The sequence below is a fragment of the Nuphar pumila genome, chromosome 6 (genome assembly GCF_984573655.1).
Source record: "Nuphar pumila chromosome 6, dmNupPumi1.hap1.1, whole genome shotgun sequence".
NCBI classification, from domain to species: Eukaryota; Viridiplantae; Streptophyta; class Magnoliopsida; order Nymphaeales; family Nymphaeaceae; genus Nuphar; species Nuphar pumila.
Genome location: NC_143254.1, coordinates 97,147,044 through 97,167,673, shown reverse-complemented (window position 1 = coordinate 97,167,673; position 20,630 = coordinate 97,147,044). Strand labels below are relative to the sequence as shown.

General features: G+C 39.9%; 1 protein-coding gene across 2 annotated transcripts in view; it reads right to left on the bottom strand.

Annotated features, from left to right (window-relative positions):
• LOC149835317 (vesicle-associated membrane protein 711-like) overlaps positions 1-20,630 on the bottom strand; it is a 48,574-nt gene that overhangs the window by 10,934 nt on the left and 17,010 nt on the right. Inside the window, exons 2-3 of one of the 2 annotated variants that reach the window (XM_090010498.1) lie at positions 11,940-12,130; positions 10,416-10,579 (exon numbers count right to left, since the gene is read on the bottom strand). In XM_090010498.1, the coding sequence (XP_089866624.1) occupies positions 10,416-10,579; positions 11,940-12,130 (355 nt within the window). Of the gene's footprint in view, positions 1-10,415; positions 10,617-11,939; positions 12,131-20,630 lie in introns of those variants that run through there. The other variant, XM_090010499.1, reaches the window with a different exon arrangement.

Here is a 20,630-nt window from a genome sequence, read left to right as displayed (position 1 = left end):
GCTTCTAACCATGATTCGTATGAGATGGACAATGAAGCATTTATGTATTTATGTATATGTAACAACACACGTCAAGTACATCAATGTGTAAACATGTTCCAATAGTCATGTAAACCACCTCAACTCCTAACATAAAGAGAAATAAAACTGTAGGTACATAATTCATGCTCAAGATTTATCATGCATCAAAAGATTAGAATTTTTAACTTTACCAATCACATAACCAGGCCCTGTTTTCATATGCTAACAACCTATGTTACTAACATGGCATGGTTCTCAGCATAAGAGAAGTTTTGAAATTAACAGCACAGCCCAGCCGACCCTATCGGCTGGGTGTGACAGCATATACACAGGCCTAAAACAGGGGTTGTGTATGCTGTCCGGAAACGTATCAAAAAGGGAAGCCATATGCTAATATCCCTGTTTACATATATACATATATATGTATATATATACATATATATATAGACCTATATATATGTATGTGAAAAGACTAAGCCCAGCCGATCCCATCGGCTGGGTCTGGCAGCATATTCACAGGTCCAGTATGGACCTGTGTATGCTGTAAAAAACGACAGCATATCCCATTTCGAAAACCATCATTTAATTACTTTATATATATCTTTTTTTTTCTCGAAAGAAACACACCCCCGCCCCAGTCGGCTGGGTCCAACAGCACGTACACAGGTCCAGTTTGGACCCGTGTATGCTGTCAAAAACAGCAGCACTACAGATTTCAAAGAACTAATTTTTATTAACTCATATACCCTTTTTTTTTTTATAACAACTAGGCACAATCCCCTTTAGTCTCAGGTTTTCCTAAATGTCCAACTGATTAAGCTTTAACAGTTTCTAAGCAACAATCACAATTTCAATACATTATTTAATTACTAAGACATATCAGAATTAAACAATGGATGAATTATCAACTCATTCTAACCATTCAAGTTCAAATAAAAGATGCCTATCAACATAATAAATCTGATGCAAAACTTCATTAAACAATATCAACTCATTCTAACCATTCAAGTTCAAATAAAAGATGCCTATCAACTTGATAAATCTGATGCCAACTTCATTAAACCATATCAACTCATTCTAACCATTCAAGTTCAAATAAAAGATGCCTATCAACATAATAAATCTGATGCAAACTTCATTAAACAATATCAATTCATTCTAACCATTCAAGTTCAAATAAAAGATGCCTATCAACATAATAAATCTGATGCAAACTTCATTAAACAATATCAACTCATTCTAACCATTCAAGTTCAAATAAAAGATGCCTATCAACTTGATAAATCTGATGCCAACTTCATTAAACCATATCAACTCATTCTAACCATTCAAGTTCAAATAAAAGATGCCTATCAACATAATAAATCTGATGCAAACTTCATTAAACAATATCAACTCATTCTAACCATTCAAGTTCAAATAAAAGATTTCGAACAAAAGACTCAGCTAAAACTGGGTCTAGCACCCAGCCAGACCCACCCAACTGACCTAGTTGGCTGGGTCTGGTACACAGCCCAGCCGACTGCATACCTGGGCCCAATTCATGAAGGTAAAAGCTTATTAGTTCTGTCTTTTTTTTTTTTTCAAAACAACAAGAGCACAGAAGGTGCAAGGGAGTAGCAGTGGAAACTGTGGGTCCGCTGTTCTCCATGAGATTCCATCGATTGTTGCATGGAGATCCAATCTCCACCGATGCCCCATTAGAATAAAAAAGAGGTACCCGTACCTCGTTTCGCAAATCCGGATGATCGGAGGCAGCTTAACTAGAGAGAGATCGGCTGAGGTCGATCCCACCCCCACTGTCGAGCTCCGGTTGAAGGGAAACAACGAGGATGAGGAAGGACTGTCGCTTGCCCAGGGTGGTGCGTACGTCTGCCGCAGTTGGGGAGTTGCCGGCGATGTGGCTCCAACAACGTGCACGAAAACGAGGAGAGTGAGAGAGATTTGGGGCAAAAACAGAGAGGTAAAGGGGAAGGGGATACCAACCTGCCATTTTAAAGGAGGAAGCCTTCCGAATTTGGCGGAGGTCGTTCCCCTTTCGCCGGAGGCTGCGGCCCACCTTTCCCCCTTTTTCTCCCTCACACGATAGGGGTTAGGGTTTTCTCTCAGCACCCTAACCCTCCCCTTCTTACTTTCCCTTTTTCAGAAAAAATCGGGCAACCCTTATCGAGTTACCCCCCCCCCCCCCCTTTTCCTTTTTACTCGTTACACAGGGGCGACCCGGGTCCGGACCCGAGACCCGGTAACCGACCCCGAGTTGGGTCTACGCCAGTTTCCCATCGAAAATGGGTCCACAAGTTGGATCCAAATGGATCCAACTGTGGATCCGCGAGTTCGCCATATATATATATATCTCGCTTCATTACAAATATTAATATTTTTTTTTTAATGCCCTAAGCTATGCATCAATACCCATTTATGGGTCCGAGATCCGAAATATGGATCTCAGGTCCAAATTGCATGTTTCCCGAAAAATTTAAATGGCAAAACTTACGGTTTTTACACTAACTTTTGGAACAAGAAAATTTTGAACATTTTTAGAATCAAGAGTTCCAATACCATTTATTTTGAGAAAAGTTCCATCGGCCGTAGAGACACAAGATATTTTTGAATTGGTGTGCACATTGGTTAATGCATTTTCATGAGGAGTCATGTGAAAAGAGACTCCGGAATCTAAAATCCAAGAGTACGTACCGGGAGGTGATGATGAGGCAATGGCAGCACCGGAGGTAGAAGAAGTAGCCTTTAGAATTTGTTGGAGAGCCAAGAAGATTTGTCTAAGAGTATCTTTGAGATCCCCGTTCTTGCCGTCATCTTCTTTGGTGGATGATTCTTCAACGGAAGCCACCTTTGGCTTGAATGCCCCATTTAGCTTTGGGCAAACGGGTTTAATATGTCCCGGCTCATAACAATGATGACATATAATCATTTTTCTCCCTCCATTCCCTTGCTTACCAAAATGAGGTGGTTTGTATGTTTTAACATGATTGCCGGGTTTAGATACGGCAAGAACTTCCTCTATGCTTTTACCCATGCTATGCCTAGTCTCTTCTTGAGTAATCTCGGCAATAGCCTCTTCTAAGGGAGGAAACGTAGATCTATGGAGGATTAAGGATCTAACTTGTTCAAATTCGGGACGAAGCCCAAATAAAAATTGAAACAATCTATGTTGTTCCATTTGTTTTTGTCTTAGTACCACATCCTCCATAGCCACTCATTTAGGCTCTAAAAGAGCCAATTCATCCCACAAAGGATTTAGAGCACTATAATAATCTTGTATGCTCATGTCACCTTGTTTTGTGGTTCTTACTTTTTCTTGCAAAAAATAAGCTCTTGCAAGATCCTTTTGGGTAAACATACCCTTCATAAAAAACCAAGCTTCATTTGCCCGACGAAATTTTGCAATATTTGCACATACCTTGAGTTCGACATTATTCATAAACCATGCTAGGATTTTTGCATGGTTGCTCTCCCAATCTTCCATTTGGTGATTATAATCTTCAATGGCCTTGAGACGAGCATCGCCTTCAAGTGCTTTCTCTTGATCTCCTTCCATCTTTGTGAGCTTAAGTTGGGGTTCCGGAACGGTTCCCATTACATAACCCCAAAGCTTCTTGCCTTTGAGATTATTCTCCATTGCGGATGCCCACATCATGTAATTTTTCCCATTGAGTTTGAATGATAGATCGATCTTGACTTCCATTGCTACAAAATGAAGATGTGAGAAAGAAAGGAAGTAGAGAGAGACACGATTTTACCTTAGAAGATCGTATGGCTCTGATACCATGTAATGAAGTATGCAGAAGAATTCAAGAATGCCAAAGCATTCACAATGTCCAACACGGACAAAAGAAACAAGCACAAGAGAGAAAATCCACCAAGGGATATACGAAGGGCCTTATAATAAGGCTACACACATAAAAGAATATTTCTTTTATTGAAGAGGAGCTCTCTAAGAGCCATGCAAAATACAAGGGGGGTTCCCCCTATTTATAAGAGAAGGGAGACCAAAGGGGGCTCCCAATAGAGTCGTTGGGAGCCCCCAACGGTCACAATTATGACCGTTGGGGGCCCCAACGACTCCATTGTGGGGCCCCTTTTCGGTATCCCAAAATACATTTAAAAAATAAAAAATAAAAAACAGCAAAATAAAAGAAATAAAACAAGTACCCCTATTGGGTACTTGTGAAAAGACCATAATACCCCTATCGGGTATTATGGTAAATACATCTATATTTATATATATATATAGATGTATTATTACATATTATTACATATGTCTTAACATACGATACAAGCAAGCTCTTTGTTATTTGGATGTAAGTGGTTTAGGTTCATGTCCAAATCCGCTTCACCTACAGATGAGTTAATGGATTTTATAATGGGTTTTGGGGGATCCAACAAAATGGACTTGGATTTATTAAAAGATTTTAGATCCAATTTGTTTAATTGGATCCGGGACTTCAGATAGGTATTGAATGGATTTAAATGATGGCTCATTCAGGGTAGGCTCTAACAGATATTTATATGAATTGGATTCTAAATCGGTTTCACCTACTTGGGTTTAGAGAATAGTTTTAGGAATGAATCTGATTTGTATCAAACTCTGCATCTCTTCCCATATTTGAACTTGTCCCAAACCGTGGTTCTCTCGATCTTTCTGCATCTCACCCCACCACACCTGGGCTAATCCTCAAAGTCGTGTTGCTGCCAATGGGACACCGCGATGAATATCATGTCACTCGAGGTAGAAACACACACCATAAAACCAATAAAAGAATATCTTCTCATCCAAAAGACCATGAAACTCTGAGAACTCCACTTTGAATTCGTAGGTGTGGGATATCAGTGGATAGGGATCTTGGGGCCTGTGGGTTATTCTGAGCTTGAGAAGGTTCAACAAGAGAGTTGAAGTTAGGCTGGGTAGGCTTAGGTGGGTCCTGTTTGGGTAAAGGCAGTGTAGGATTTATGTAAAACCGGCTTGGATTGGGGTTGGTTTGGGTTAAGGTGGGACTTGGGTCAAAGTTTGGGTGCTCTAGATATTGGGTTCGGTTAAAATCTGGCAGGATCGTGATCGGATTGGGTACATGATAAGCTATGTCACACGGACTCGGCTGGGGAGGCGACGCACCTGCATCGACACGCCCTGACATGGGTGCAGACACGGGTGCGGCTTCGGACACGGGGCAGACTCAGTCAACAGGTGTCAAACTCGGTCAACGCACATGGGCCGAGTTCGTCCACTTTATAGACTCGGTCAACTTTGACCGAGTCTATTTTGATCCATTTTTAGGACAAAAAACTAAATTATATATATATCTGTATATATAAAAAAAATATAGCCAGACTGTGCATTGCACAATCACAGACTGCATTGCACAGTCTGTGCAACAGTTGCACTGACTGTGCAACTGCATTGCACAGGGCTATAGCTGTGTCCCCTAATGGGCTATAGCCGACTTATTATTGTTATATATATATATATATATATATATATATATATATATATATATATATATATATATATATATATATAGCCGAGTCCCCGTGTCCAAAATTTTTGAAATTGCACCGCACCCGTGTTGCACCCACACCCATGTGACATAGATGATAAGTCGTCAAACCTGAATTAGGGTAGGATGGAGCCTAAATCGAGTTTAGGGGATAATAAGTATGATCTTGACCAGATCCAAGTCCAAAAATTGGTTGGGTCTGGTTTTGACCCGATCCAAAACCAAGTTGAAGCTCTGTTTGGGCCCGATTAGGCCAAGTCTGGGTCGGTTTCACATGAATAGGACCAAAATGTTGGGTTTGAGCCTAACCCGGACGAAAAAACAAACCAGCCTCAGCCTCATGGGGTTCAAAATGGGTCAGAACCAGACTCAAACTTGTTTGAACCAGGTCTGGGATGCAGGAAATGCCTTACAGTGGTTGTGGGGGATCGAACCGGTTCGACCACCCAGTTTTGTGAGTGGGAACCTCTCACCCGATGACTTGGGTGGGAGTACCCCACCCGCATTAGGGCACAGATGGGGCTCCCCCGTCGGGCCGACACTCTGGCGCCGCGCCACCCACGATTTGAAACAGGAAACCGGTGGTGGCTTGGCCTCCACCACCGATTGTTCCCGCTGCATTTTTTGGTGGCTAGGGTGTTCCCCAACACACCGTGGACGACAATAATGGCGGTAAGGTCGGCAGGTGGTTGGTCCGTGACCAATGCTTGACGTGATAGACGGTCGAGTAAGAAGGGGAACAAGAAGAAAGGGCGGACGGAGGGAAAGAAAGGAAAGTGGAGGAAAGGGAAACTCTGGTTGTCGGCCAAGAGTGTCGGTGGTCAGGTTATGCTGGTGGAGGAAAGGCGAGGTGATAATGGTGAAGGACAAGGGGACGATAGTGATGGGTGGTTGAAGGGGAACGAGAAAGGTGGAGACAAGGAAGGAGATTGTGAGCAAGGGAGATAGGCGGACAGAGTCTAGGGCTGCCGCACGTCAAAGCTGATCGGTGGGTGCACCAATGGTGTATCTGAGAATACATGTATTGGATCTCCGTTCACGTCCTCATCGGATGAAGGGTCTATGATAAACCATGGTGGTCTAATGAGCGAATGTTTGGCGGCAGCGATAAATATATACGTAGAAGATCCAGGCGACCATGCAACATCGCCTGACGGCCAAACCTGTAGTTGTTTCAAGTAGTTGTCAGCCACGATCAATCGATTCCGCTCCCCGAGCTGAAATCTCGTGTTGAATCTTGAATATGATGGGTTGTTCCCTAAAATCGTTTGATTGAATGAATCAAGGTGAACCGTCCTTTTGATCTTTCCTCGAACTTCGTAATACTGATGATAGAGGAGAACAACCGAATCTCTAATACCAAATTGATGCAGTGGTCAGGAGAATCGCTCCTAAACCCCACAAGAATAGGCACCCTAGAGCAACTACAAAACTACGAAACAGAAAATTAAAGGAAAAACACTAAAAATATCTCATAATTTATTCATCTCTCCCTTTCTCCGCTCTATAATGAATATTTATAATAAAGCAAGGAAAACCCCAGAAACCCAGACCCTAATATGGATCTAAAAATGATCCAATCCAAAACTATGATTCAAACATGACTCAAACCAATATGGATCTGAGATAGATACTATATGAAATAAAATCCAAAACAAGATCCTAAACTAAGATCCAAATTAAATAAATACAAGAAAACAAAATAACAAAAATAGATCCATATGGACCCTTTATGGACCGGGTTTTATGCTCCGCTCCTACATCATTCTTCCACGTAAGACTCCCACAAACATGAGAAAAATATAGGCTACAAATGACAATTTCAGAAAATGTTACTTAAGAAGATGGTTTTCTCTAATCACATCAACACAGTTTGCAAATGAATAGAGTGAACTAGCCCCAACCTTCACCACCCAGTATACTCCATTCAAACACAAATCACCATGGATGCAAACAAGCATATTTCATCCTTACAACCTTGCCCATATTAAGTGCAATTACTTTAATTTGAGTACATGGCCTATTTCATTTGATAACACATAGTTAGCAGCTCTAAGCCTACATAGACATTTTTCAAAATCTAGTACTCAAATAATGCAAGATCTTGCAGCTCATACTCAACTTTCTGATCCTATTGCCAACATCTTCAGTCAATCTAGTACTCAAATAATGCAAACTGTATATTTTTTGCATCCTGCTCCAAAAATCACTATAGAAGTAGTTTGTTTTGCATTCAAAGATCAATGCAAATATATGATCTAAGAATGTAAACCAAAATTTGCTAAACACAAGAAAGCTTCAACTAATGCAGAATCTCGGATTACCAAACCAAGCAAATCAAAAAACTAGATATCAAACCAAGAAACTGTTTTTCAAGGCAAAAACAGGAACCTGTGTTGAAAGAAAAGGTTGGAGTGATAAGATACCATCTAAAAGATACAAAAGCCAAAAAAATTATCAAAAAGGAAAAAGAATAGGTGTTCAGTGGTGGGGCTCAAAATTCCATTTTAAAATGAGAAAAGCCAATCCTGAGTTGATAAACTTCTTTTGATTTTGTGTATTTGCAACATGAATCTATCTGTGTGCATGGCTAGAGGAATAGTGTTCAAATGTGTTCTTAAATATCTTGTCATTTTCATCTCCCGGGGAAGCCCACCAAGTAGTGAAAAACAATCAAGTTACAATAAAAAGAGCTATGCCAAGTGCAGTCGCATGTTCCAGCGTGCTGGAAAGGGCAGGCTGGAGGTCAAACCTACTTATTGCAACAAGTGGCCGCCCTGAGAATTAAAACCCACATTACAAATTTGACAGTATGAGCACTTTATTGTTGCACCAAGTAATGGCCCTCACAACCAAACTAAGATAATGGTTCCCATAGGGTTCTTGAAAATACAACAGCTCAAATAGCAAGCATCATAAATGTTGGACCAAGAACAATCCCAGATAAGGAAGAGCAGCACCTTCCATGTAAGCTTTCTGAATCTTATAGCATGCCAAAGCACCACTAAACTTAAAAATGTATACTTCAAAAGGAGTTAATCCAACAATGAAGCCTAAATTCAATTCTGTAAATGGGTACGAAAGAGAAAAGGAGCGTTCATGGGGATATCCCATTGGGGCCAGGTAAATAGGTTCTCAAAATTTTCTCTTCTCCTAGAGTTTGATGGAAGATGTCAACTTCTGTCATTTACATGGCAAATGATTTCAAAAAAGTGAAAAAGAAAATGTTGACAACAATATAGAGGCAGTAGAAACTTCATAATCAAAGAGAAGAATTACAAATTTGAATGATGCATGATTGATCCAAATCCAGGATCTAGGCATATTATGATGTTGGACACGAACTCGGCATCTCTCCCATAACCAACGATAAGGTGATTTATTCATATTTCATACATAGTTATGTTGCAAGACAAGCCAAATTTACTTAGCCATGTCTGACATGACAAATTGGATAGTTACTAATAATTGTGGCCTCACCCAACAATGGAACCATTGTCAATGCATGCATACACATCTACATGTATACAAGGTTGTTGCTATGTCTTATTCATAAAAAAGTTATTGTATGTATGAAAACACATACCCAACCATATCCCAATAAAACAGCTATATAAAAATTAAAACCACAAATGTCTGAGAACATGAAAATGAGAAGATGAAAAGAGAAACATTCCCCCAGCAGTACATGTATAGATGCTTGCCTACTCTAGCAATCATAAGATGGTCTAATGTTTGCAAAATTTTAGCCTGCAAAGAGACGTATACAAAGATACTAGCATCTTGTGATAGGAGAAAAGGACATCAAGTCAAACAGTGATGCAGAAGGAAATTTTGTACAATTACAAACTTGCCTGCAACTCTAGTGCATCACAGCAGCTTAAGTTTTAGTCATTTACAGTAGCAAAACTTGTTCCTTTGTGGAGATTGAGAATTAAACAGATCCAAGCTAATGTTTGTAAAGAACTAAACCACTTCTACGAGAAATAGGCTTTCATGTAGCACCAGCTGTACAGCAGACCATCCATAATGACTTAGAATAAGCGAAGATTTATTGACTCATATATTTCGATAATGAATGCAAGCCTCCAGCTAGGGATGGCAGTGTGGCGGGGCGGGGCGGGGGACAAGGTCTCCACCCCCGCCCCGCCTCAAGATTAGAACCTCCATCCCCGGCGGGGATGGATTTTAACCTCCACCCCCGCCTTCATCCCCATTTCATGTCCTCCATCCCCGGTTCAAAGTTCAAACGGGGATGAGGCGGGGCGGGGCAGGGCAGGGCAGGGAAAAGGGTACGTCCATCCCCGCCTTCATCCCCGAACGAGGATGGATTTTAACCTTCGTCCCCACCTCCATCCCCGTTTCATGCCCTTCATCCCCGGTCCAAACGGGGCGAGGCGGGGCCCCGCTTTCCCCCGGTCCACTGCCATCCCTACCCTCCAGCAGCCAGATTACTCATGAAAGTGGATAGGAAAAAGTTGAATGTTTAATATTGCAGTAAACTAATGAAAACAAGACTTGGACCGTGACAATGACTTCACCAAAACACTTTGACTGTAACAAGGACTGAAACCAAACATCCCGTGAGTGAGAGACTTTTACATGAAACTGAACCACATGAGATAGCAAATCAGCACATTTCACTTAAAAAAAAATCTAAGAAAACATTAGATCCTCTAACTCTATTACAATGCATGTCTTACAAGGTCCTCCAACTAACCTCCAGGTAATCATTCATTTTTATAGAACCATAATACTTGTGATATATTGAAAAGAAATATTTTCAGTTAGCAAAGAAGAGGGGAAAATAAGACCCATATATAAGCACAAGTGAGTTCATAGTAAGCAAAAACTAACGAAATCAGGGGTGAGAGTGCATACATAAGTTTGACATTTCTCCACCAAACTGTATTCCTGAAGCGACGAGCTTGCCTTCGGAAGCGAAATGTGTTACCTTGCATGTTTTCTGTTTTATCCACAAGCAGTTCCAATCTATCACCTCTTTCTAAAACTTTGTCAATATTCTCAATCATGACATTGCGCACCTACCGAAACATACAACATTGATACATGTCAAAAGACCTGAAACAAACACCAATTTGAAACTACTGATTAACATGGAATCAAGCAATCAGTTATCACATCACAACTTATCAAACTGAATCTGAGATTGAAACCAGTGTACAGGTTGACTGCAGGGAAAAACATTCGTTCCATGGAAACTTGAAGAGAATTTAGCCAAAATACAGAAACATGCTGAATGCTCCACAATGGAAGGATACACCCCTGAATGCCTAATTGTGATTGAACCAATTCAATGTTCTTTTTCTTGTTCCTTTATGATTTGGAGTGGCAATAGAAAATGAAAATCAGTCATGGGGAATCTTATTCGAAGTGAACTGGGACCTGGTGAGCCAACCAGGAAAATTGATAAAAACAAGAAAAGCAGAAAGGACAAACTTCAGGCTAGCCTGCCCAACTTGATGTATTGGTCAAAATTGGAGTAAAATGTGTATGGTTGTACAACTCAGAAACACCTTCTCTAGCAGGCCAGTTCAAGTCCCAAAGAGATACTTGGAATCAACACAGCCCATCCCACATCAATACAACAGTAACTGCTATGTGTGTGTGTATACACATATAGTAGATAAAAATGATTGTTGGATTATGTGAACTAAATTTATTGTTGTTAAGGTAAATTCTTTATTCATAAGCCAAATAATACATTTCTCATGTTTCATTTGACCAATATTGGCTTCATTATTAGATCAGAGTCTCTTAGGAAGTTTATATTGTTAGAATGCTATGATCTCCAGGTTCACCTGTGCAAGAAAAGTGAAAGCACGATAATGAAAAGAGGCTGCAGAAAAACAACACGTTAAAGTGTTCTCATTGTATTAGGGTATGAGTATTTAACTAATACATACTTTTAGGGTACAAAAATACCCTTTAATAACAGATAGAATTACAACACTATGTTTGGATCTGGATCCGATCCAGTACAAAGGTCTGGTCTAATCACTTCTTTTCATATATAATACAGACTATGTGCCACTTGTTTCCTAAGGAAATATAGAAAACAACAAAGTAAGCAACTTCTGAAGCATTCTGACAAATAACAAATACAACATATAATGATTGATGATTGATGATTGATGATTGTAGCATTGACATTTTGTAGCCTATGAAATCAAAAGAACAACCACGAGGTAGAATAAGGACATATTTAAATATAATTCAGAAATCAGCATTAAAATTCTAATGAAATTCATGTGCAATAAATTATGATAATTGATAATTACAATGTGATAGGAACCATAGGATCTCTCCAATAACCAAACCCACAAGGATGGCAAGAACAATCCCATTGAGATGCACTAAAGTTTCTCTACTAATAAAGATTACCTGACTCATTTCACCTCTCACGCGATTTATCCTGTCTGCATTTGGATCATTTGAATAATACTCCATTTGTTGGCTTAGTACTCTAGAAAACTCATCATTCATGGCATAAGCAAGAGCTGAATGTACTGCACGACCATAGGTCTTAACAAACCTACCATGAATGTCTTCCAGAAAAGCAAATGGGATTCTCCCTGCATAGAAGTGTCAAACCAATGGTTGAAACCATAACAAGTAAATGTCCCACAACAGAGCAAATATAAACTTTGAATAAAAAATCATCCAGTAGATAAAAATCACTGAAAAAGGCAAGTTGTACATATCCATAAAAATGGTTTGCAAATGGATAAAGAGCTGCTAGATGGCCTGGCCTCAAATCTACATTTCTTGGTCTACCATTGTTAGATACATCAGCCCAGATGTTGGCATGAGCATGTATGACTTGATAAGATTATTCAAAGGTTCCAAATTGTCCAGTTTGTCAAGAACTGACTAACAATGGAATATTTGGCAATCACAAAGCATGGAGAATCTGAAATCAATGCACTTGAGTATTAAACAAAAGTTGCTTAGGTGTTCCTTTTCACATACCCAATGCTTATTCAAACAGAAGAAAAGTAACAATAGTGTAATGAAATGGAGGCCAACAAAAGCACAAATGATCACAAGTGTATTAAAAACACATTAACCACAACCCATAAAATGGCTCAAATGAGAAGGCGCAAGAGTAAAATAATAATCTTTATCTAATTCACATAAAATGCTTAAAAACCATTAATACAATAAGAGGGAAATCACCCCTATTTATACACATGAGAGGAAGGAAAAAATGGGCCTTGAAGAGGCTCAAATAGAGTCACTGGAGCTAGTTCAACCCCTATTTATACACTTTGTTGTTGACTAGTTTGAGTCTAGTTCAAAATGAACTAGACAAACTAAAAGAGAAAAAATAAAAGAAAAGAAAAGAAAAAATATATAAATATATAAATATATATATACACTTTTTAACACTCTCCCTCAAACTTACGGTACAGTGTTCAAAAGTTTGTCTAAGAGGAAATGAAATCTAGGAGTGACGAGAGGTTTGGTGAAGAAATCTGCTAATTGGTATTCTGATGTAAGGCATATCAATAGTCTCACGTAAATACTCCTCTCTAACGTAGTAACAATCGATTTTGATATGTTTGGTGCGTTCATGAAATGTTCGGTTGTTGGCTATGTAGATCGCACTCTTGCTGTCACAGCACGCGCATGATGCTTTTGTCACTTCAACTCTCATGTCAGCCAACAGTTTCTTGTAAAACCCACGTTAAAAAAAAATATCGGACCCGGGTCGGGTCGGGACCCGACCCAGGCCCGCCCTCGTTGGGGTTTTAAAACCCGACGCAGGGTGAGGGTTTTAAAAAAAACCCTCCCCTGTGCGCCGCACCTCACCCGCGCCGCTCCACCCCCTCGGCAGGATAAGGAAACCCCTTTAGGGTTTCCCCATTTGTCACCCCCCCCCCCGAGCCCTTTAAGAGTATCGCAGGAGGGGAGGGGGGATGTGGCTCCCTTCTCTGCTCCTCCTCCTCCCCTCCCTCTTAAGTCTCCTCGTGCCCTGCGCACGACAGCACCGCGGACGCCTCCTCCCCTTTGATCCGATCGCCGCCGCTGCCACCATCGCCGTCGATCCTCTCCCAGGTGGCGGGTTCCTGTCAGAGATAGCTGCAACCAACCCTCGTCTCTCTCTCATTGCGATTTCCGGCAACCCCGGCCGACACCTCCCCTCGCTCCCTCTTCTCTCATCAACCTGTCGTAGCCGATGCTGGTGGCTTTCCCCGTGTCGCCTCGCTCCTCTCCTTGCGAGCTCCCTTCCGGCAAGCCGTTGCCGACGACCGTGCCATCCCCCTCAGGTAACCCGATCTCTCTCTCTCTCGTTCCCTCATTTTGCTCCTTCTCTTTGGGTTCTCACCCTCGGTCCTGCACAGCTCGCTGGAGCCCCTTTCACCGGCGTCCCAACCTCGCAACCCCCGATGCCATCGGCTCCTTGAGGGCGGCTGTGACCCCAACGCCATGCTTTCCCTTGGTCTGGCAAGGGCTTTGCCCCTGCCGATTTCTTTTTCACTCGCCCTCCGACAGGCTGGCAGGGGCCGAACCCCTGTCGCCTGGGCCCTTCTTTCGATAGCTCAACAGGGGCCGAGCCCCTGCTACCTTCGTTTTCTCTAACAGGCCGACAGGGCGATGGCCCTGTTGCCTCTTTTCGACAGATCGGCAGGGGCCAAGCCCCTGCCACCTTTACCTTCTCGGTAGGGGCTTCGCCCCTGCCCTTTGTGTCTTTCATCGACAGACAGGGGCAAGGCCCCTGTCGCCTTTGGCTTGGTCGGCAGGGGTGATGCCCTGCCCCTCTCTGTCTCCCTCTTCTGCCTCCCTCCCTGATTTGGGTACCCTACAACCTAGTGTCAGGCTCGGCCTGACAGCCGAGCCCACCACTCCTCGTAGCCTCCTTGAAGATCAAGGACAGGCTTGGCCTGAGGGTCGAGCCTGGCCTCCTGCTCCTTCTTTGGTCACTTTCATACTAACATTGGGTTTCCTGCAGATTCCACGACAAATTCCACTCGTACCCCGTGACCCGAGCCCCCGCATCGCCTATACTCTCAAACGCTCACAGCAATGCAACTTCATAACATTCTGAGGTAGGGTAAAGTCGCACAAAGGGCAATAAATGAACCTATTTAAGTTGAAATAATTAAGATGGCCATGCTAGACATGCTTAGAGTTATATTGCTTCTGCATTGCGTATTTTCTTGTTTGCATGCTCATGGGTCGAGGTACAATTTCATTCTTCGATCATTATTTTGCATAGTTGCTTATGAGTTTGAGGTGTGGTTTCGTACTTCGTGCAATACCTTTTCTAGAGTCGTGTCTTGTGCGTACCCACTTGACCAGCTAATATCGAAACATAATTTAAATCCGATCACAATTTATTGAGTTATGTGCATATGAAAGTTATAGTGTACAACAGGTTCAATACTTATGGAATTGTGTGTGTGGTTGATGAAGCATTGTATTTTGCTAGTTAAATTTCTTATGCAGTTCATTGCTTGTAATAGTTAGCCTACTTGTGCCAGTAAAATGCTTGTAATAATTTTAGCATTGTGCTCATGATAGGTGCTCCGTGAATCTGTTGAAATTAAATTGCTATATAATTGCATGTCTACTTGACATATTAAATTATTCTGCTTAATTATGTTCAATATTGTCCAGTTTGTGCACCTACTAGTTTTTAGTGAAACTGACCCATTTTATGGACATGTAATGGATAGGTAATACAGTCTGCGATGACACGATGGCGTAATGAGATCAAGATAGAGCTCTTTCCCTGACATTTCGCTCTTGAGGACATGTTGGTAAAATTGGTATAAAGTGTATTTCAAAAATTCCTCTTTTAATTAAACCTTGAGTTATTAAAACTGTTTTAGTAAACTTCTTTTTGGGTTCAACAATCATAATGAGTTGTAAAATCTCATGAACAAATTCTCAATTATTGAAAATGCATTTCGAAACCATTTGATTTCAATAGTTGTGCGGAATTCGACAAAGGAAAGTTTACGTTGTAATGCGCTCAAGGTCCATTGACTTGTGGTTTTAAAAATATCATTTTCCGCTGAAGTACTATTTAAACTCTGATTATTGTATGATGGCAAAGCTTTCTAAACTATTCTAAAAGTTACAAGTCCTGAATTTTTGGGGCGTTACATTTCTAATCCAATCTACCTCTATCATTGTGGTGGCCATGCCTCGGTATTCAGCTTCAGTTAACGAAAGAGAAACCTGTTGCTTCTTGCACCGTCACGAAATCAAGAATTCACCTAAGAAAACACAAAAACCAATGGTTGAATGCATATTATTGGGATCACCTCCCCAATCAGCATCAATATAAGCAATTAAATCTAATGAAGATGAAGCAAATAAGAAGCCACGTGAAAGAGAATATTTAATGTATCTAATAATGTGCAAGACTGCTCCCATGTGAACAAAAGTGTGAGTATGCTGAAATTGACTAGTGTGTACAACATGTGTTATATCATGTCTAGTGATTGAGAGGTAGGAGAGTGCGTCAATAAGCTGTCTGTAAGGAGTGAGATCTTCAAGAGGTTCTCCATCAATAATTCACATTTTTTTATTGACAACATCAGGAGTATCTACTCTCTTATCATATGTGATTCCAAACCTTAAAACAATATCAAAAGCAAATTTAGATTAAGATAATAAATATCCTCTAGGGAAATAAGAAACGTTAATTCCTAAAAAATATCTCAATAAACCTAGATCAGTCATTTCAAAATAATTTTTAAGAAGTTTTTTAATGTTTTACTCCCTACTTGTCTCTTCTGGTGATGATCATGTCATCCACATAAAGAAGAAGAAGAAAAATATATGTATAATAAATCTTAACAAATAAAGCAACGTTAGTCAGGTAAGTTCTGAATCCAATATTGAAATAACATGACTAAACCTATCATACCAGGCTTTTGGTGCTTGTTTAAGACCATAAGGAGTTTTTTCTAAATAAGGAGCTTTACCCTCAAGAATACTTATACCAGGTGGTGCCTCCACGCATACTTCTTGAACTAGGTTTCCATTGAAAAAAACATTTTTGACATCCATTTGAAATATAGACCGTTTTCTAACAGAAGTTAAGACTATTAAAGTCCTAATTGTAGTCATCCTGACAACAGAAGCAAAAGTTTCTTCGTAATTTATGCCATACAAAATGGGTCAAAGGTTAACAAAAAAAAAATCATGCAAGTTGAGTATGTGATTAGCAAAACAAAAGTCTCGAAAACCTAGCCTGACTAGGGGAAGATACCAAATAATTAACAAGCCAGCTCTCATGATCAACACCCGAAGTCATAGTAGGCACTGTGGCTGCACGAAGAAAAAGGTTCAAAGTGTGTAATAAGCAGCTTACCAAACTTACACCCCATTTATCATATCACTCTTAAGCATCACCTGAACAAGACATATTGTCCCAACCTAATGCAGGTTAATGACCCATTGGTTAAGATACTGCTATGCTACTATCTCATTTGACTCCCAATATGCGTAAATTTAAAACATATTAAGGATGATGATGAGCCTTCTCCTTTTCCATCGCTCCCTGCTCCAAATACGTTTTAGTATTTCTTGAGCACTAAACTTCTTGAGCACTAAGCTTACTGTTGATAACTATGTGCATTGTAGGCTTCTTTTAAGCCCTTATTGATCTCATACGATTTGCATGGTTATATTGATGGATCAAAAAACAAACCTGCTGAGTTTATTACTCAAGATGGAAAGCAAGTTACCTAGAGGAGACATGATCATCTCATGTTGAGCTCGACAATTTCCTCTCTTTCTAAGGTTGCCTGCACTCAGATTGTGGACTTAGAAACCTCTTATGAGGTTTGGAAGGCTCTCAAGGAAGCCTATGCTACACACTCACGGGCCAAAGTTATGCAACTAAAAGAACTACTCCAAACCTTCAAGAAAGGAAGTAAATCAATTGATAAATATATTCAAAAAATAAAGTTAATCTCACATCAACTAGCTGTTGCGGAAAAGCCTGTTCAAGAACTTGTTTTTTACATGCTTCGGGGTCTACCTCGTAAATATGACTCTTTTCGAGTGTCTATTAGCACTCGTTCTGAGTCAACATCGATACGATTAATCGAGCTTCATAGTCTTCTTTTATCTCAAGAAGCCTATCTCCCAAAGTTTGATGGTGACAAAAGTGAACCTCATGAAGCTAACTATATTCAACGAGGAGAAAATCCCAGCAATTCTCGTGGTGGCTGTGGAAGAGGTCGTTTCCATGGTAAACCCCAAACTCAAACCAATATGGAGGTCGTCAGTTCCTAGGTGGTCACTAACCCAAGGCAGCAATATATCGTCTGTCAGTTTTGCGATAAACCAAGTCACTCTGCCAAGACCTGCAGGATGATTTCAGGAGAAAGCCAATTTGTGCCTCCTCATGCTTACTGCAATACACAAGGTGGCGTGTTAGCAGAAGATGTATGGTATCCTAATTCAGAAGCTGCACATCATATATCTCTAGATTTGAATGCCTTATCTACTCCTTCAGAATATGAGGGCTAAGATTCGGTAAAGATTGGTAATAGTAAAGGTTTATAAATTTCTCATATTGGTAGTTCAATTTTTAAATCTGGCAATTCTAAATTTCTTGTAGTGATATCTTGCATGCTCCCAAAATAACAAAGAAATTACTTTTTGTGCAAAGATTCACATAAGACAATGGAGCAGTGTTTGAGTTTCATCCTTCTTATTGCAATGCTAAGGACGTTAGAACTAGAGAAGAACTAGTTCGGGGAAAAGCAAATAATGGTCTTTATTTTACAGATTCGTTTAGTAATATTGAAAATAAAAGTGATTATATAGGAGAAAAAGCTAATTTAGATGTTTGGCATAGTAGACTTGGACATCCTAGTTTGAAAATTGTTCAAAAAGTTGTTCAAAGATTTGGTTTGCCATATTTTAATACTGATGTTCATATTTGCTCTGCTTACCAGATGGGTAAACAACGTAAGTTAACCCTTTTCCCGTGTATCTTATGAAAATCTTGAGCCTTTGCAGATTATCTTTTCAGATGTTTAGGGTCCAGCCCATGTTCAAGGTGAAAACCACTATAGGTATTATGTTATTTTTGTCGATGCCTTCTTGTTAATATTTAATGAATCACAAGTCAAATGTTGTCAATATATTCAAAAAGTTTAAAGTTCTAGCTGAAAATTTGGTTGGCAAAAAGATTAAATTTTTGCACACTGATGATGGTGGTAAGTATAGAGCTCTTGATTTTTATTTCAAAGATTGTGGTATTGGCTATCGTGTTTCTTGTCCTCACACACAGAAACGAAATGGGATCCCTGAAAGAAAGCATAGACATGTTGTGGATACAAGCCTTTTACTTATGGCTCATGACAGTGTACCTCAAAAATTTTGGACCTATGCCTTCTTAAATGATGTTTACCTTGTCAATAGACTGCCTACACCCAATCTTAAATACAAATGTCCTCTTGAGGTCTTATTTAAAAAGAGACTTGATTACGAATTCCTTAAGACCTTTGGTTGTGAGTGTTTTCCTAATCTCAGACCTTACAAAGATAATAAACTGGATTTTAGGTCTAAGCCACACGTGCACTTGGGATACAATAATAATCATCATGGATAAATATGTCATGAGCCACAGTTCCATAAATTTATTATATCTAGAGATGTCTTTGATGAAAACAAGTTTCCGCTGGACAAATCCATTGAAAAGCCAAAATCGTCGCATCAACCCGGTCATCCTCTATGTGTTTCAATGGACCCTCAATCCATAACTCCTATAACCTCTTCTCAGTCTATCCTGAATCTCCTGTCAATACAAAAGAAACCAACCCTAGTACTCCTAGTGTTGAACATGTTTTTGCCTCACCAAAAATTCCTAACCCAAACCTTGAAGTCATTTATACTCCTATTCCATAGTGTACTCATCATATGGTTACACACACTCAAGATGAGACCCTTAAACCTAAAGCTTATCACACGTCCAAATACTTGTTCCCTATAGCCCAATTGATTGAACTTACCTATGACCAAGAGCCTGCTAACTTTAAACGGGCAACTAAGGATCCCAAGTGGCAGCATGCAATGCAAGAAGAATATGTTGCTCTTATGAGAAATAAAACCTGAGAACTTATACTTCATATGGGTCTCACAATCTTGTTGGTTGCAAATGGGTCTATGTAAAGATTCAAGAAGACTTCAATCATGAACCAAACTTTCTTCAATCTTTAACTTAAGTAGATAACAAAAGTGTTCTCTTAAGGAACACACTTACAACACCCACAAAGAGAACCACAAGGTGTTCTAAAGGATCACACTCACAAACCCCACAAAGGGGATACGTTATAGTAAAAAAAATATAATTTATTTAACAAAGAAAGTGTGCCAAAAGGCTTTCAAAACAAAGGAAAGAACAACCCTATTTATACACAAGGGAGAGGAGTCAGGGATTAAAAGAGAGAGAGAGAGAGATCATAACAAGAGAGGGAGCAGTCAAACTTAATTTGATTCTCCCTATATTGCATATATTATTTATATGAATAAATAAATATATACATAATATTATATATATATAAGTATAAATATATATACAATTTAAAACTCTCCAAAGTTACGGTAGGATAACCGAAAGTTTGCCTAAAAGGAAGTGAAACCTAAGAGCAGAGAGAGGTTTGGTAAAAAAGTTCATCAACTAGCACTCTGATGTGACATAATGCAGATCGATAGTTCTTTGAAGATATTCCTCTCGAACATAATGGCAGTCCATCTCGATGTGTTGGCAATGTAGATAGCATTCTTATTATTGCAGCACATCTTCAAAGCTCCTAGAATCTTGATTCCCATATTAGTCAGTAGTCTTCTCAACCACACTACCTCCATTGTGATAGCAGTCATGGCCTGGTACTCAGCTTCAGTTGAGAAAAGAGAGACCATCTGTATATACAAGTAAATTTAATGCATAAGAGGAAGACATAAACAGACATCTAGAAAAAGATTTTTTAAGATATTTAATAATACACAAAACAGCTCTCATGTGAATAGATGAGGGGGCGTGCTGGAATTGAATGGTTGTGTGTACATCATGTGCTATATCAGGTCTAGTAATAGTTA